At 32.4% G+C, this 17,946-nt stretch overlaps 1 protein-coding gene across 2 annotated transcripts in view; it reads right to left on the reverse strand.

Annotated features, from left to right (window-relative positions):
- Positions 1-1,317: 1,317 nt before the first annotated feature.
- LOC126892715 (RING finger and CHY zinc finger domain-containing protein 1) overlaps positions 1,318-17,946 on the reverse strand; it is a 117,763-nt gene continuing 101,134 nt past the window's right edge. The window contains exons 6-7 of one of the 2 annotated variants that reach the window (XM_050662351.1): positions 17,559-17,666; positions 1,318-1,715 (exon numbers count right to left, since the gene is read on the reverse strand). In XM_050662351.1, the coding sequence (XP_050518308.1) occupies positions 1,645-1,715; positions 17,559-17,666 (179 nt within the window). In that variant the 3' untranslated portion in view covers positions 1,318-1,644. The remainder of the gene's footprint in view (positions 1,716-17,558; positions 17,667-17,946) is intronic. The other variant, XM_050662352.1, reaches the window with a different exon arrangement.

The following is a 17,946-nucleotide window of genomic DNA, read 5'->3' on the forward strand; positions in this document are numbered from 1 at the left end:
AGGTCTGGATCCCGCGTATGAAAAAAAAGTTGATTAATAGCAAGCTGAAGATTTGTTAATAGCTTAAGGGTGTCTAGTCCGATAAACTTTGATATATGGGAACACTGGAACAGGGGCAGTTTTAATTGTGGAACCGGTTAAAAATTTGGAACGGTCAGAACACGAAAACGGCACATTTATTTTGTCCGACAGAACAAACTTAAACTCTCCGAACAGAGATTAAACTCTCATGCAAAAATCAGACTGCTATTTATTACCTGTCATAATTCCTGTCATTTGACATATTTTACATGTTCCACTCATTAAAACGCCCATTTGGTGATAAATAGCAGTCTGATTTTTGCATGAGAGTTTAATCTCTGTTCGGAGAGTTTAAGTCTGTTCTGTCGGACAAAATACATGTTCCGTTTTCGTGGTCTGACCGTTCCAAATTTTTAACATGTTCCACAATTAAAACTTCCCCTGTTCCAGTGTTGCCATATATCAAAGTTTGTCCAACTAGACACCCTTAAGCTATTAACAAATTTTCAGCTTGCTATTAATCAACTTTTTTTTCATACGCGGGATCCAGACCTATTACTTTGACATAATGTAGATCGAATTATAAATTCAACCATTGTTGGTTCTGGGGCTATTTAGCAAGTATTCAAATTCACTGATGATGGACCGATAGGTCTGAAAACGTTCTGAATTGGACACATTTTATTCAATCCATTCGGATTTTAAATTTTAATAAATATACCAATTACATAGAAGTGGTTTTTACTTCATGTTAGAGTTTTTTAACTATATGGTATAGAGCCAACCTAGGGAACTTCTCTTTTTAGATTAATATAAATAATAAAAATCAAAACGGCAATAATAAGGTAAGCGAAATATCTATTGAAAAAAAAATCATTATTCAATCATTATTCGCCAAAGTTGTCATATTTCGTCGCTACAAGCGCTGGCATAGTTTCGTGTATCCCCACCATGGTCACGCACGGAGCGAATAGTCAGGCCATCTTCTTTTCATTCTTCTTCAAATTATTTGAACATTTTTCGAAGTTCTACTCTTGAACGTGCCAGAAACACCAAGTCATCTGCAAAACCTATGCACTGTTGTCTTTTATTAAGAATCGTGCCGCTTGTCTGGATATTGGCTCCTCTAATTATGTTTTTTCTATACTAGATTGTCTGTTGACAGAGGGTCCCCTTGTTTTAAATCTCTGTTGACGTTAAACTGATTTGAAAATCTACCTTCTATCATGACTTTATTGACTGTATTAGTTAGCGTCATTTTAACTAATCGTATCAATTGATTATATTATTAAGTAATTATATTTTATTCATAATTTTTTATTGTAATAAATATCTTTACAGATTTTTACAATACACACTATATTGTTAAAAATAAGATTAAATATATACAAAGAATCCAGTTACAAAGTCAAAAACAGAAAATATATGTAAAATTACAATGTATAGTAGTATAGTATAACAATAAGTAAAAAATCATAATCAAACAGACTATCTTGTGATAAATTTAAAAAGATTATGGATTAAAAAAAGCTACAGTTCTTCTTAAAAGATGAAATATGAAATAATTTTCTTTTCGTTACCAATCAATCATTCTTACTTTATTAGTTTAATTATTCTATTTCATCACGTTCTTTCTGGTTCTTCCTCATTATCTACATCTTCTGCAGCTACATCTTCTGTAGCATTTTCGTCTTCTAAAAAAAAAAAATAAATAATAACATTTTAAAAATATATACTATACATTTTTGAAATAGATACTTTTTATAATGATAAATGATTGATTTAAAGAAATGGAAAATACGCTACAAAGAACTTCAAGAAAATAGACAGGAATACATAAATACATCACCAAAGCACTACAATTTAAATGTGCAAGTCGTAGAATTAAATGACGAATTCGTTGAATCACTAAAAAATAAAAAAGCATGCGGTCCAGAAGGAATCCTAGCGGAACTTATAAAAAATGGAGCTGCAAAATTGATCAAGCTAATAACCTTAATTTTCAACAACTACACAAATGGAGAAAACATACCAGAAAATTGGAAAACAGGATGGATAAGCGCAATACACAAAAAGGGTAACAAGGAAGACTGCAAGAACTATCGCTGTATTACTGTAACCAGCACCTTTAGCAGATTATATGGAAAAACTTTAAAAACTCTAATAGAAAATGAATATGCACCTTTAGCGATCGAACAACAAGCAGGATTCCGAGCAGGAAGATCCTGTATCGACCACATCTTCACGCTCAACCAACTCGACGAAAAAAAAAAGTAGCCAGAGACAAAGAAATATATCTACTATTCTTTCTTTCTCCCCTTCCTTGTACCCTATCAGGGGGTCGGATTTGAGATCGCTATTTTAATTTACATTCACCCATCTCTTCCATTATTTTCTGTTTTCTGCCATTACTTTCAATTCCTCGAGTGATTTCCTTTAACTTTTTTCGCCTCTACTACTTGCTGTATCCATTTTTTTTTCTTGGTCTGCCTCTTTTTCTTTTTACGATGTTCTTTGCTTCGTGGACTTTTCTTGTAATTCTGTTGGGTTGCATCCTCATCAAATGCCCATACCAATTCATTTGTCTCTTTTTTAGTTTATTCATTATTGGTTTTTGGTTGGCCATTCTCCTAATAGTCTCGTTGCTTAATCTATCCCATTTTGTCTTTCCAACTATACTTCTTATAGTCTAAGAGCTAGTGAACCCTCCGACTAACGGTCGTCCTGTAAGGCTAGAAATTTTTCTAGTGATAATTCATAGCACACCAAGGCTAAAAACCATGACCTGGCAGGCCTCAATGGTGCACGTGTATCTACCAGGTGAATCGAAAAGTGCAAATTTAGGGGGTAAAATAAACTTTCTCCTGTAAGGTTTAAATTTAAGTATGTGTTTGAGTAAGTCATTCAGAAGAAATGTGTACAATGACAGGCGATTCTGAAGAGCATAAGACCTTGCCAGGCGAGGGGAAAGATTAGGGGTTTTTCCTAAAATTATTCTTTTTGCATCGAACAAATTTTTTTTAAGCTTTTTGAATTATTCTAAACAGAAAACGTCTTTAGTGATTTTTCTCTAAAGTTAATAGTTTTTGTTATATAAGCGATTGAAAATTTTAAAAATTGCGAAATCGGCCATTTTTAACCCTAAATCAGACATTTATCTAAAAATTTCAATGTTGCCAAGATACGTAGATATTCTTTAAACATTGGTTGATGAAATCTCGAAGAGTTTTTGCAATAAAATATCGAAAACTCCTTTGTTTTTTTAATTGCTAATCAAGCAGGTGCGACACTGTAGTATGAGTGAGGACGTTTGAGTTTGCATAAATTCATTATCTCGAGAATGGGCAAATTTCAAGAGAAATCCCCAGACAGGTCGATTTTTATTTTTAAATTAGGACTTTTTGGCATATATATAATACTAGTGACGTCATCCATCTGAGCGTGATGACGTAATCGATGATTTTTTTAAATGAGAGTGGGGGTTATGTGATAGCTCATTTGAAAGGTTATTGAATTTTCTGTTCAATAATATAAACATTAACATAATTATTTATACAGGGTGTACAAAATTTTTTTTTTATTAAATTAACTTTGATCAAATTTGACAAATAGAAGAAATTTTTTTTTGTACACCCTGTACAAATAATTATGTTAATGTTTATATTACTGAATAGAGAATTAAATAACCTTCCAAATGAGCTATCACACAACCCCTACTCTTATTTAAAAAAATCATCGATTACGTCATCACGCCCAGATGGACGACGTCACCAGTATTATATATATGCCAAAAAGTCCTAATTTAAAAATAAAAATCGACCTCTCTGACGATTTCTCTTGAAATTTGCCCATTCTAGAGATAATGAATTTATGCAAACTCAAACGTCCTCACTTATACTACAGTGTAGCACACGCTTGATTAGCAATTAAAAAAACAAAGGCGTTTTCGATATTTTATTGCAAAATACTCTTCGGGATTTCATCAATCAATGTTTAAAGAATATCTACGTACCTTGGCAACATTAAAATTTTTAGATAAATATCCGATTTAGGGTTAAAAATGGCCGATTTCTCAATTTTCAAAATTTTCAATCGCTCATATAACAAAAACTATTAACTTAAGAGAAAAATCACAAAAGACGTTTTCTGTTTGAAATGATACAAGAAACCTAAAAAAAAATTGTTCGGTGCAAAAAGAATAATTTTAGGAAAAACCCATAATCTTTCCCCTCGCCTGGCAAGGTCTTGTGCTCTTCAGAATCGCCTGTCATTGTACACATTTCTTCTAAATGACTTACTCAAACACATACTTAAATTTAAACCTTACAGGAGAAAGTTTATTTTACCCCCTAAATTTGCACTTTTCGATTCACCTGGTAGATACACGTGCACCGCTGAGGCCTGCCAGGTCATGGTTTTTGGCCTTGGTGTGCTATGAATTATCACTAGAAAAATTTTTAGCCTTACAGGACGACCGTTAGTCGGAGTGTTCACTAGCTCTTAGACTATTAAATGTCTCATCTCCATTGCATTTATTCTGCTCTTATGTTTTTCCAGAATTGTCCAGTTTTCACTTGCATAGAGCACAGTCGGTATCACTATTGTGTTAATATGTTTATTTTTGCCTCTCTTGCAAGTTCTTTTTTTCCCAGTATTGGGGCCAAGGCATAGTATAACTTGTTTGATTTCTTTGCTCTATTTGTTATTTCCCAGTCTATTTTTCCGTCGTTAGTAATGATACTTCCCAGGTATTCGTAGGTTGTAACTATTTCCAGTTCTGAGTTTTTGCATTTTATCTTTATTTCATTATCTTCTTTGTCGTTGATTATCATTATCTTACCTTTTCCCTAGTTTATTTCCATTTTTAGTTCTTCTATTTCCTCTACCCATATATCCATTAGTTTCTGCATTTTGTTCTCGGAATCTGCTATTAGTACTGTGTCGTCCGCATACATTAAGGACTCTATTGTTACCGGTTGTAATCTATGGTATCCTATTATTGTCTGTAGTTGGTTGGTTCTTGCTTTAGTTTTTCTTATTAATTCGTTCATTACGATTATGAATAGCAGAGGGCTAAGACTATCTCCTTGTTTAATACCTCTCTTCCAATTAAATTCCTCTGATCGTTCCCCCGTACTTACTGTTAAAAGAAGAAAGCTTGAATACTTTGGCCATGTTATGAGAGGTGACAAATACTCGCTGCTGAGACTGATCATTCAGGGTAAAATCAGGGGTAAGAGAAGTATCGGTAGGCGCAGAATATCTTGGTTAAGAAATCTGAGGGAATGGTTCGGCTGCAGTTCCATCGACCTATTTAGGGCAGCCGCCAGTAAAATAAGAATAGCTGTGATGATTTCCAACCTCCGATAGGAGACGGACTTGAAGAAGAAGAAGATCGTTCCCCTGTTATTTATACTCTTCCTTTTACCTCTTTGTACGTACTTTCTATAATTTTTATCAATCTGTTTGGTACATTTATTTTCCTCAAGCATTTCTTTCGATTAGGTTCCTGATGATATATGTGTTGTCATTTGTTTGTCTTCCTGGTCTAAAGGCCGCTTGTTCTTCTCCCAATTTCATTTCTACTTCTTGCCTTAGTCTCTTTTCTATTATTTTCGTATACATTTTAAAGCATACCGATGACAGCCATATAGCTCTGTAGTTTTCGCTGTCTATATGTTCTCCTTTTTTGTATATTGGTACGATGATGATATTCTGCCAGTCTCTAGGGATTCCACGCCTCTTTATATATCGTCCATAGCCAATTTATTCCCTCTTCTCCCATGTATTTTACCATTTCCGGTTCAATTTCATCATCTCCTCCTGCCTTGCCTATTTTTATGTTTGATATTCCTTCTATTACTTCTTCTCCACTTATTTGGTCTATCTCTGTATTTTCTTGGCCTTCATTTTCTCGGGTGAAACATTCTTAAGTTTGTATTTGTTTCTTACGACTGTTGTTTTTTCTTCTTCATCTTCTAGTTCAATTAAGCATGTTTGTGGGCCTATTTTTTGTGATCTTTTAATATTTATTTTGACTCCTAGATAATTTCCCAACATATTAGTAATTTTCTCTTTCAATGTTTTTGGGTCTTCGGAGTCTATTATTAATCCACTAATAATTATATTCTTTTTTCTTTATTTAATTTTTCCAATGACCGTTTTAGATCATTTAATTTTTCTGGTATCTTTTTGTTTTCGGTTTTGGTTAGTTCGTTTTCTCGTTTCAGTTCTTGTTTCTCTTTAGTTCATCTACTATTCGTCGATCTAATTAAGGCATATGATACCGTACCACTTTGTAAATTATGACAAGTCCTGGAAAAATCCCCTATTAATATAACTTTAATAAAAGCAGTGCAAAAATTCTATAACAACATCCCAGCAAATATAAAAATCAACAACATATTATCCGATAGCTTCATGGTGAATAAAGAACTACGACAGTCATTAACCTTATTTGGTCTTCTTTATTTATGTATTATTAATAGGTTCTAGAAGTTTGACAGGCTTAGAATGATTAGTTTTAAAAAAAATGGAGTTAAAAACGAATAACGAATTTTTGTAATTTGGTAAAAAATGCCTTTTTCTTCAGAATAAAAAGATTAGCATCACAGCTATTTAATTCCCAAGCAATGGGAATTAAATAGCTGGGCTGCAATAAATTGCAGCCTATTTAATTCCCAAGAAGTTGGTTTGCAAAAATTTTTACTACGGCAAAAATTGGGTGAGCCGTTGACAATTAAAACTTGTAATAACATGCAAAACCACTTTTACCAACCCTTTCAAAGTCACCTCTTTTTACTGAGGTTTTTAAAAGGATTTAATATTAATAGCCTTACAGATCTTGTAAAAGCCTACAAAATTCTTTTTTACCAAACTTTCTAAGATAAAAAATAAAAAAGTTACGGTTAAAAACAGGAGAAAAAAAGGAGAAATCCAATTGGAAGCATAATAATGTTTTAGGTGTTAGGTGAAGCGGTGTTTTTGGTCATTAGCCTTATTCATTCTTCTTTATTTATGTATTATTATTAGATTCTAGAAGTTTGACTGGCTTAGAATGACTAGTTAAAAAAAATGGAGGTAAAAGCAAATAACGAATTTTTGTAGTTTGATAAAAAATGCCATTTTCTTCAGAATAGACAGATTAGCATCACAGATACGAAAAAATGTTTAAATATGAAATTGTAGGATATTTAATTTCCAAGAATTTGGTTTGAAAAAGTTTTTTCTACGGCAAAAATTGAGTGAATCGTAAATGCGTATACTATCGAACAACATTGATTTTTTCGATATAAAACTAACACTTTCGATAGCGAATAAATCGAAAACTATTAATTTTATCAAAAAAGTATATAGAACATTTATTTATTTAATATATATAAAGTATATAGAACCTATGAATGTTTCTCTCAACTTTTGCGGACAAAATATAATAAAAAATTTCCACCCTCGAGATGGGGTGGCATCCACCCCCATGGTAAAAGCGCCTTTCGGTATCATATAGATTTTGATCCTTGGAGTATCCACTACTTATTCTCAAATTTTCAAGCAAATCGATCCATTCTGTAAAAATTGCGAGGTGAAAAGCTTCGGCTCCTGTACTATACAATAATAGACAACAACCAACTAATCAACGTGAAAAGCTTCGGCTCCTGTACTATACAATAATAGACAACAACCAACTAATCAACAAAGTATAAAGGAAAAATATAAGAGGTCGGTTGTGGAAAAACCAGGGGGGAAAACATATCATTTATCAAAGCAATTTAATTTTTACTTATATTATTGATTTTATTTATACTTATATTATACATATTTATACAGGGTGAGCCACGCTCAACGGGACGGAGTCTACCGGGGAAACGGCTAAAGATATTAAAAATTCCTTCCGTAAGAATACGTAGGTCAGAACCGACTACAAATTAAAATTTGTGAAATATATACAGGGTGTCCCAATTTGGCGTAATGATATAAAATTATATATTTTTAAATGGAACAACCTATATTTCACTTTAATTTTTAATTCTACTGAACAAAATAATGTTACTTTATTTAACATTACTCATACCTATTTTTGACAGGTTTCGATTTATTTGGGTTTTTCTGAAAATGTACTATTCGCGAAATTAATTAATTACACATTATCGCATGAATTTGAATTAACGTCTTTTTGTCAGTTAATTGTCAACTGTCCATGCTTTACATCAGAATAATTACTATTTGAAACTAATCTACACAGTGTTCGCAATCTGAAGTGTCAATGCTGTACAATATTTTGTTTAATTACTTTCTTAACTTAAATGGGACACCCTGTATTTTACTTTAATTTTGAATTCTAATCAAAAAAATATTATTACTTTATTAAACAATCCCTATACCTATCTTTGATAATTTTCGATTTATTTGCGTTTTTTTGAAAATGCACTATTCTTGAAATTAATTAATTACACTTTATTACATAAAGTTAAACAAAACATTAATTTACATTAAATTTTCAAAATGGTGTCCATTTTCTTCAATACATAACCTCACTCTGTGTTCAAAATTTTGTTTTACTTTTCTTAACATTTCTGGAGTAACTGTTGCAAACGCATTACGAATACGCGTTTTCATGTCTTCAGCGGTTGTAGGTGGAGTTTGATAAACCAAACTTTTAATATATCCCCCAAAAAAGTCCACTGATGTTAACTCAGGTGATCTAGGGGACCGATTGACAGCACCACCCCTACCTATCCACTTTCCGGGAAATTTTCTGTCTAAATATTCTCTAACATTACGCGTGTAATGTGCTGGAGCACCGTCTAGCTGCAGAAACATTGTTCATCTAATATTTAAAGGGATATTTTGCAAAAGTATCCAAAAGTCTCTTCGTAGAAATCTTAAAAACTTTTGTCCATTTAAATGGCCATTAAAAAAATACGATCCTATCACATGTACCCCTATTATTCCATCATATACATTAAGGGATCATCGGTTTTGTCGATCACTACATCTACTCTACATTCACACTCAAGATGCAGTAGAAGTAAACAAACCGAGACACGTTAACTGTTACAAGGGGCACTCCTGAATCGTGATTTATAATGTGTATACATTGTAAATCACATATGATTATTTAAAAATTTTATACGTGGTAAATCATGATTCAGGAGTGCTTCTTGTAACAGTTAACAGGTCTCGGTTTGTTTACTTCTACTGCATCTTGATTATGAATGTAGAATATATTCATGTTGATTTTCCGTATTATAATAGTGAAAGTTATGTCGATTCAAGAGTCCATTATCATGGAAAGTAGACTCATCAGTGAACAAAATTTTATCAAAAAAATGTTGATCTGCTCCCGTTTTGTATCGAAACCATAAACAAAACTCTAACCTACGTTCAAAATCAGTTCCATACAAATGCTGATGCATTTGAATATGGTATGGGTAATATTTTATTTTTTAAGAATTCTGCATATACTAGTTTGGCTTACTTCAATCTCCCTGGCCATTGTCTGATTGAATAACTTCTAATTCGGTATTTTCATTTTCAGTTATGGGATTTATCAATTTTCGTTTAGTATAAACAACACTGCCAGTTTCACGAAACCTTGTTAAGACTCTTTCAAATACTTCTTTACGAGGATGACGTTTTAAGGGAAATCTCTCAGCATAGATTCTTGATGCTAACAAACTGTTTTGATCACATTCACCCAGTATTAAAATCATATTTACTCGGTCTTTAATGGAATAATCTGCCATTTCTATTAATTGAAAGCAATACAGTTAATAGTTTGACAGCTAGGTACCTTTTGTCTTTTCATGGCATTCTTTATAATGTATAATGAGCTATGTAATTAACGACATTTAATGTTCCAGGTAACATAATGCAAATAGATCTGAAGATACTAGATATTAATATGAAATTTTATAACAGTTTGATTATAATAATTGTTACAGCATTTAAATACAGGGTGTTTGGTTTAAGTTAAAGTAGAACTTTATGTAATACAGTGTAAGATAAAGTATAATTAATTAATTTCAAGAATAATAGTGCATTTTCAAAAAAACGCAAATAAATCGAAAATGATCAAAGATAGGGATTGTTTAATAAAGTAATATTATTTTTTTGATTAGAATTCAAAATTAAAGTAAAATACAGGGTGTCTCATTTAAGTTAAGAAAGTAATTATACAAAATATTGTACAGCACTGACACTTCAAATTGCGAACACTTTGTAGATTAGTTTCAAATGGTAATTATTCTGATGTAAAGCATGGACAGTTGACAATTAACTGACAAAAAGAAGTTAATTAAAATGCATGCGATAATGTGTAATTAATTAATTTCGCGAATAATACATTTTCATAAAAATCCAAATAAATCGAAACCTGTCAAAAATAGGTATAGGGAATGTTGAATAAAATAACATTATTTTGTTCAGCATAATTCAAAATTAAAGTGAAATATAGGTTGTTCCATTTAAAAATATATAACTTTATATCATTACGCTAAATTGGGACACCCTGTATATATTTCACAAATTTTAATTTGTAGCCGGTACTGACCTACGCATTCCTACGGAAGGAATTTTTATTATCTTTAGCCGTTTCCCTAGTAGGCTCCGTCCCGTTGAGCGTGGCTCACCCTGTATACTGGGTGGGCAAAAAAAGAGTCCACCTCGATATTTGGCAGTAGTTATTAGATTTTAAGGAAATGCCGAAACAGGTCGATTTTTATTTTTAAATTACAATTTTTGATATACTCGTATATTTCATACTAGCGACGCGACGTCATCCATCTGATCGTGACGACGTAATCAATGATTTTTTTTTAAATTAGAATTGGGGTCGTGTGATAACTCATTTGAAAAGGTGTATAAATCTCTATTCAGTAATATAAACAATAATATCATTAAAAAAACTGTATGTAAACTTGTAAACAAATATGTATTTGACTAAGTTTTCAATCTAATAGCACATAAAACAACATCCAAAAATTTTACTCTACATCCTACCAGATTGAAAACAATGGGAACCTTCTCTGGTAACATCTCCTTCCTTAGTCTCAGCATCCGTTATGGCTTGCAAATTGTAGAAGCCTCGGAGGTGTTACCAGAGAAGGTTCCCATTGTTTTCAGTGTGGTAGGATGTAGAGCAGGGGTGGACAAAAGCCGGCCCGCGGGCCGGATCCGGCCCTTTTGCTTACTTTATCCGGCCCATTGAGAAATCTCGCAAGCGATTTTTTTAAGAGCGTAATGCATTCATTTTTTTCCAATCCTGAGAAAACTAATAAATATTTTTGAAAAATTTAAACGCAGAATGAAATATTACATTACCGAGGGCCGAAAGTCCCTGAAAACTTCTATAATGTTTATCACAGAGGGGAAAAAAGAGAAAATTTAGTGTGATTTTTAATTTCAAATTATATCTTTCTCCTTTTAATGATGGTCAAAAACTCTCTGTTCCTTTTCCATTCTGTTCAACACCATTTCGTTCGTAATATGATCGGTCCATGATATTTTCATAATTCCCCTAAAAAGCCACATCTGAAAAGCTTGCAGCTTTTTCATTAAGTCAGCATCAACAATCCAATAAAGAAGAAGAGAGTGGACATAACATTTTTATTATTATCCCGGTTTTTTATAGAACTTCGTCCGTCGTTGCATTCGTCAGGGTGAAGGTTCCTTTCCGACATTGCCTTCTGAATGCCGCCTAGCCAGGATTGTTTCGGCGTTCCTCTCTTCCTTCTTTCCCTTGGCGTCCATTTTAAAATTTGTTTTGGCAGCCTGTCGTCGTCCATTGACGTCGTACATGACCATACCAGACCAGATCTGTCTCCTTTGAATTTCGTCTATGATGGTTGACTTGACATAACATTTTACCATCCGATATTAGATTTGCAGATTGAATCTTTGGTTACTCAGAAATTTCCTCATCTTCAAAAAGGCTGCTCTTGATTACTCTATTCTTGATCGAATTTCTGAAGTTCATGTTTTATCTGGATCCTTGTTATGGCTTAATACAGTGCGCTGGAATAAGTGTTACCCCTTCCTATTAACTTATTTATTTTTAGCACATAAGCAAAACGCTCGGACAGGTCGATTTTTAAAACAGTCATAGTATATTCTGGCATCAATGTTTCGAACTTTACATGATCCCTCTTCAGGTAACAGTCATAACTTTGATTTTTTAAATGGGAAAGTACATCATGTGACACCTCATTTAAAACCTTTTGAGATACTGATTACAAAAATGTATAATACTTAAATCATTTTTGAGAGCGTAGGCGCAAAATTTCAGGTCGAATTATTTTTAAATGCATTCATTTTTTGCGGATCCTGAGAAAACTAATAAGTATTTTTGAAAAATTAAAACGCAATATGAAATATTACGGTATTACCAAGGGTTTTAAGTCCCTGGGAACTTCTTTAATCATGATTTTAATAAGTTACAGGGGTGAAAAAAATAGACAATTAAGAGTGATTTTTATCTTAAAATATATAATTCAAAAGAAACTTTTTGTTTATTTTAAGGGACTTTCAGCTCTCGGTAATAATAGGTTTGTTCGTAGTACGATCCAAACGATCAGCAACCGTTGCCAACCATCAGACGCATGCGCAGTTAACAGTTAGCGTTGCGCAGTGAACAGTTAGCGTTCGTAGAATACGAACGCGCATGAGTCTGATGGTTGGCAACGGTTGCTGATCGTTCTACGAACAAACCTAATGTAATCTTTCATTCTGCGTTTAAATCTTTCAAAAATACTTATATTAGTTTTCTCAGCATCCGCAAAAAATGAATGCATTTAAAAATAATTCGACCGAAATTTTACACTTGTGCTCTTAAGAAAGATTTAAGTATTATACATTTTTCTCAAAAGCTTTTAAATGAGGTGTCACATGATGTACTTTCCCATTTAAAAAGTCAAAGTTATGCCTGTCACCTGAAGAGAGTTCACGTAAAGTTCGAAACATTGATGCCAGAATATACTACGATTGTTTTAAAAATCGACCTGTCCGAGCGTTTTGCTTATGTGCTAAAAATAAATAAGTTAATAGGGAGGGGTAACACTTATTCCAGCGCACTGTATAATGGACCATATTAAAAATTTCGTAATTTTACTGGGAACAAATTGTTCACATGTACACACCAGAAAGACAATTTATTATTATTAACAGTCAAATGTCTTTCTCCAAATGCTTTAAAATGATACTTTAGTATCTTTGTCAAAAAAATTTCTTGGGCAGAGATAAATCTCCACCAAAAACATTAAGACCGCGTCCCACCATCAAATAATTTGATCAAACTGGTTTAAGCAAACTGAAAGTGACAGTTAGTGACGTCACATCCTGAGTGTTCATTGTGGATAATAATGAAAAATTTTAATTTTAAATAAAGTACAAACAAGTTAGACAACTCAATACAAAAAATTTGATCAAACTAGGCTGATAGTGAAAGCACAGATTTTTAGAATTTCAAAAAAACTGCAATTGTGACGTCACTTTGACGTACTTCCTCAAGTACGTCAAGTTTGATCAAATTATTTGATGGTGAGACGCGGCCTTTAGCGTACATACTGGGTATAGTCTTTCGGCCCGGGAGACATTTTGAAAATTTCATTTTGGCCCGCGCTTAAAAGTATGTGCCCACCCCTGATGTAGAGTAACATTTTTGGATGTTGTTTTATGTGCTATTAGATTGAAAACTTAGTTTTTTGCTAGCAGTTGCCGCTAGGGCATTCCTGCCATTTCGTTCGTTGCAATCCGTGACTGAATGCCGGGGTTTGTCCTAGTTGGGCCAGAGAGAGCAGTATATGTGCCTCCTGATGAGAGACTAATAAGTTTCGAAACCGGTAGAGGTGCTTGCTGCACTCTCTGATTGAACTAGAATAATGGTGCGGCTGTAGTTTCGTGTTGCAACGAAATTGAAAATGGTTATTTATTTTTGAATAATATCATTATTTATACAGGGTGACCAAAAAAATAATTTTTGAATTAAATTAACTGACGCAAAAAGAATTTATGTAATTTTATTAACTCAAAATACATTCTATTGCTGTCAGAAAATAGAAAAAACATTTTTATTTCACAAATAAACATTGCTATTTGCTTAAATTAAATATTCAAACTTCCAAGAGGCAGGTGGCCAGCGGGAGCTGGCTTGAAATTGAATTTAAGCGAAAAGCAATGTTTATTTGAGAAATGAACATTTTTTCTAATTTCTGGAAACAGTAAAATGTATTTTGAATTAAAGAAATTACATATTTATATTCTTCTTTTTTTTTGTCAATAGGGATGTTCACTAATTTTTAAATATAGTTAAATTCAATAGATTACAAGGTATATAAAAACGTAACAATCATAAAACTGTTTAAAAATGTATATTTTTTAAGATAAATGAGTTCATAATGTTGATTTTCTTGGAGGCTAGAAAAACGGTACCCTGCAGCGAGGCTACGGTCTGTGACGTCAGCAGTCGTAACGTCTTTGATCGACGACTAGTTTTGTATACTTATTTACGAAGTGTATTTGAATGTGCGCAGTTTTTTACGTATTTAGTTATTAAAAATAAAGCCAAATAAGTGGTGTTTTGTTCCTGGGTGTGTAAATACATCAAAAAACAGTTCTGACAAGATTTTTATTACCGTTCCAGCCAATTTAAAACAGAAAAAGAAATGGTTTGTTGCAGCTAGAACTTAAAATAACTAACTTAAAGAACTAACTTAATAAAATAAACATAGAAGTTTTCCAGAGACTTTCGGCCCTTGGTAATAATGTAATTATTGTTCTTTCTGCATTTACATTTTTCAAAAATACTTATTAGTTTTCTCAGTAATTATAAGAATATATAAGATATATCTCAAATAAGAATTTAAATAGCATTGGACCAAGATTTTGCACCTACCCCATTAAAGAGTAAATGAAAAAGTTTCGGGACCTCAAATTTGTATTCCTTAAACTGGGATATTCCTAAAAACGGGATTCTAATAATACATACAGTAAAAGTAAACCTTGAAATAACTACATGTGGATGTAGGTATGACTTTATATTATATTAAAATCATTAATGATTTAGTGAAAAGATTGGTTGAAATGAAAATGTATAATACCCAAGTTCAAAAATATTTTTTACCTTGGAACAGTTGTCAACTCGAAATACGAAACAACCGAAATAAGATCTAGAGTTGAAAATAACATAGCAACATAATTTAACAACATGCATGAGACATATTTTCACCCATTGCGACATAATATCTCTCCCATTAAAAATGCGGCTGCTAAAATGTTATTATTTCCGGTCTTGCTATATGGCGCACAGGCCTGGACAATAATGGAAACATTAATGAAAAAGCTAGAGGCATTCGAGATGTGGGTGTACCCACGTATCCTCAAAATATCCTGGGCGACCCACACCAACGTACAGGTATTGCGTCGAATGGGAAAACAAAAAGAAATCTCTTTTATAATTAAGAAACGAAATCTTAAATATTTCGGTCATATCATGAGGCATGATAAATATCGTATACTAAAACTGATGTTGTTCTGAAGCTATTTCCTTGTGGCATTTTTATGATTAATTATTTATATGGGAAATAAGCCACAATTAAAACGAAAAAAATAATTTTATTAACGTTTCGACGCCCAAATCGGGTGCCGTTGTCAAAATACAAAATATTACTAAATAAACAAAAATGTTGTTGCTAAGCAAAAAAATTCTTCTAATAATTTATTTAATCTGACTCATTTATATTGGCAATTTAGACATATATTATACATTTTAAAGTAGAAGACTTTAAAATGATATTGCCAATATTTATGAGTTGCGTTCCTGGGACGACTTACTGAAAGATAGTTCATTCGATTACATGAAATCAACCCCAACTCAAGAATATCCGTCACAAAAAAATTATAGCATGTGATCTGTCTTTAAAAAGACAACCAAATGCAACGACAGTAAAATTCTCGCGTTAGAGACTTCATAGTAAATCACAAGGGAAAAACCAGGAAAAAACCTTGTGATACTATCCCGACATCGTAAGTATTTGGTCTTACATTTAATTTACTCTCAAAAAATAATACCAAATTCTGACTTGTAACATGTTTAAATTATAAATAATATTAATAATACTAGATATATAAGTAATACTAAAATATAAAATATGTACCAGCTCGATGTTATTGACTTACTAATCTTGGTATTTTCTTTCTGTTGACTTCCTCTTTCAGTATGGGCAACCACATCCTACTGCATTCTACCGAGGAATTTGCGACACAATTTGTTTCATTTAGCAGAATTAGAGCCGCTTCTTTGATTTTTCTGATAACGCAAGGTAAAATAGAGAGCAAACGCGGACCCGGAAGAAAAGACACTCATGACTTAAAACTTACGCCAATGATTTGGACAAAAATCGATCGAGTTATTCAGAAACGCCTCAAATGAAATTAAAATTGCCATGATGATAGCCAACGTCCACAACGGACAAGGCACATGAAGAAGAATAAAAATATTTTTAATACACCTAACCAAGGTAAGGTAATAACCAGCCAATGTATGTATACAATATGCATGCGTACAATGCATGCATACAACTTTCTCTATTTTTTTTTGTGGAGTATTAAGCATTTATTTTTTCAGCTTAAAGAAGACATGAAAAATTATGTGGAATATACACTCAGTAAAGCTGTGGTAGATTTATTTTTTTACAAGATGCCAATAAATCATACACCATTGTTACATCTACACTACAGTCGGTAGTTTATACGAATCGGCTTTCTGAAAACCTTCTTCCATTTTATTTGTTTATTTTTGTAAAACCCAAAATATGTCCTTACAAACAGTCTATCCACTTTAAACTAAACAAATTCACTATAAAACTCCACTTTAACCCTGATAAAACAAGAAGAGAACAAAATAAAATGACCTGAAACGTCAAACAGGTAAACAGTAACACTATGAGAATGGCGCGCGCTTGGGGTATGCAACTAGTGACGTCAGGCCAATAGAGAAGCGTTCTTGAAATTTAAAATAATGCTAGATTTCTAATAAAGATTTTTTATAGAAAGGCTTTTTCAATTTTGTTGAAATTTTGGACAATTATTCCTAGGGTGTTTCTTAATCGTTTTACATGTTTGAAATGACTTTTTAATTTTTTGTAAACATCCCTATTAATTGAATTCAAAAACATTTTTTGGACACCCTGTATAAATAATAATTATATTAATGTTTATATTACTGAATAGAGAATTGAACACTCTTTCAAATGAGCTATCACACGACCCCTATTCTTTTTTAAAAAAATCATCTATTATGTCATCACGCCCAGACGGACGGCGTCACTAGTATGAAATATATATCAATAAATTGTAATTTAAAAATAAAAATCAACCTGTTTCGGCATTTCCTTAAAATCTAATACCTACTGCCAAATATCGAGGTGGCCTCTTCTCTTTGGCCCACCCTGTATTATCGATGTTATTAAAAAGCAATAGTTAAAAAAATCAAGCAAATACGTGGATTTGTGTTTCTTTAGAGATATCTTAATAGCATAACTTACCAGCAGCAGTTAAAAAGAGGTAGGGAATGTTTGAAAAAATTGTTCTAGTCATAGATATCAAGAAGTTGCAAAATAAGGCAAAATATCTAACCACACTTCTTAGACGGCCTAAAATGATACAAATGTTTCGTCACCTCCTTGCAAGAACTATGTAACCCGTTTATTCGATGGATTCTACTAATTGTCAATAAATATTCTTACTCGCGAGAAGAAATTCACTATTTGCAACTATTTCAGAAACGGTTCAGTTTTTATTAGTTACTAATTACTTTAGTATATTTCAGCGTTCTTAATGCGTACATGCAACATATAGTAAAGGTAGCAGATAGCATTCCTTTACGATCCTGGAAATTAGTGGCAAAAAATAGGACAAGTATTAATTATTAAT

The sequence above is a fragment of the Diabrotica virgifera genome, chromosome 9 (assembly GCF_917563875.1).
Source record: "Diabrotica virgifera virgifera chromosome 9, PGI_DIABVI_V3a".
NCBI classification, from domain to species: Eukaryota; Metazoa; Arthropoda; class Insecta; order Coleoptera; family Chrysomelidae; genus Diabrotica; species Diabrotica virgifera.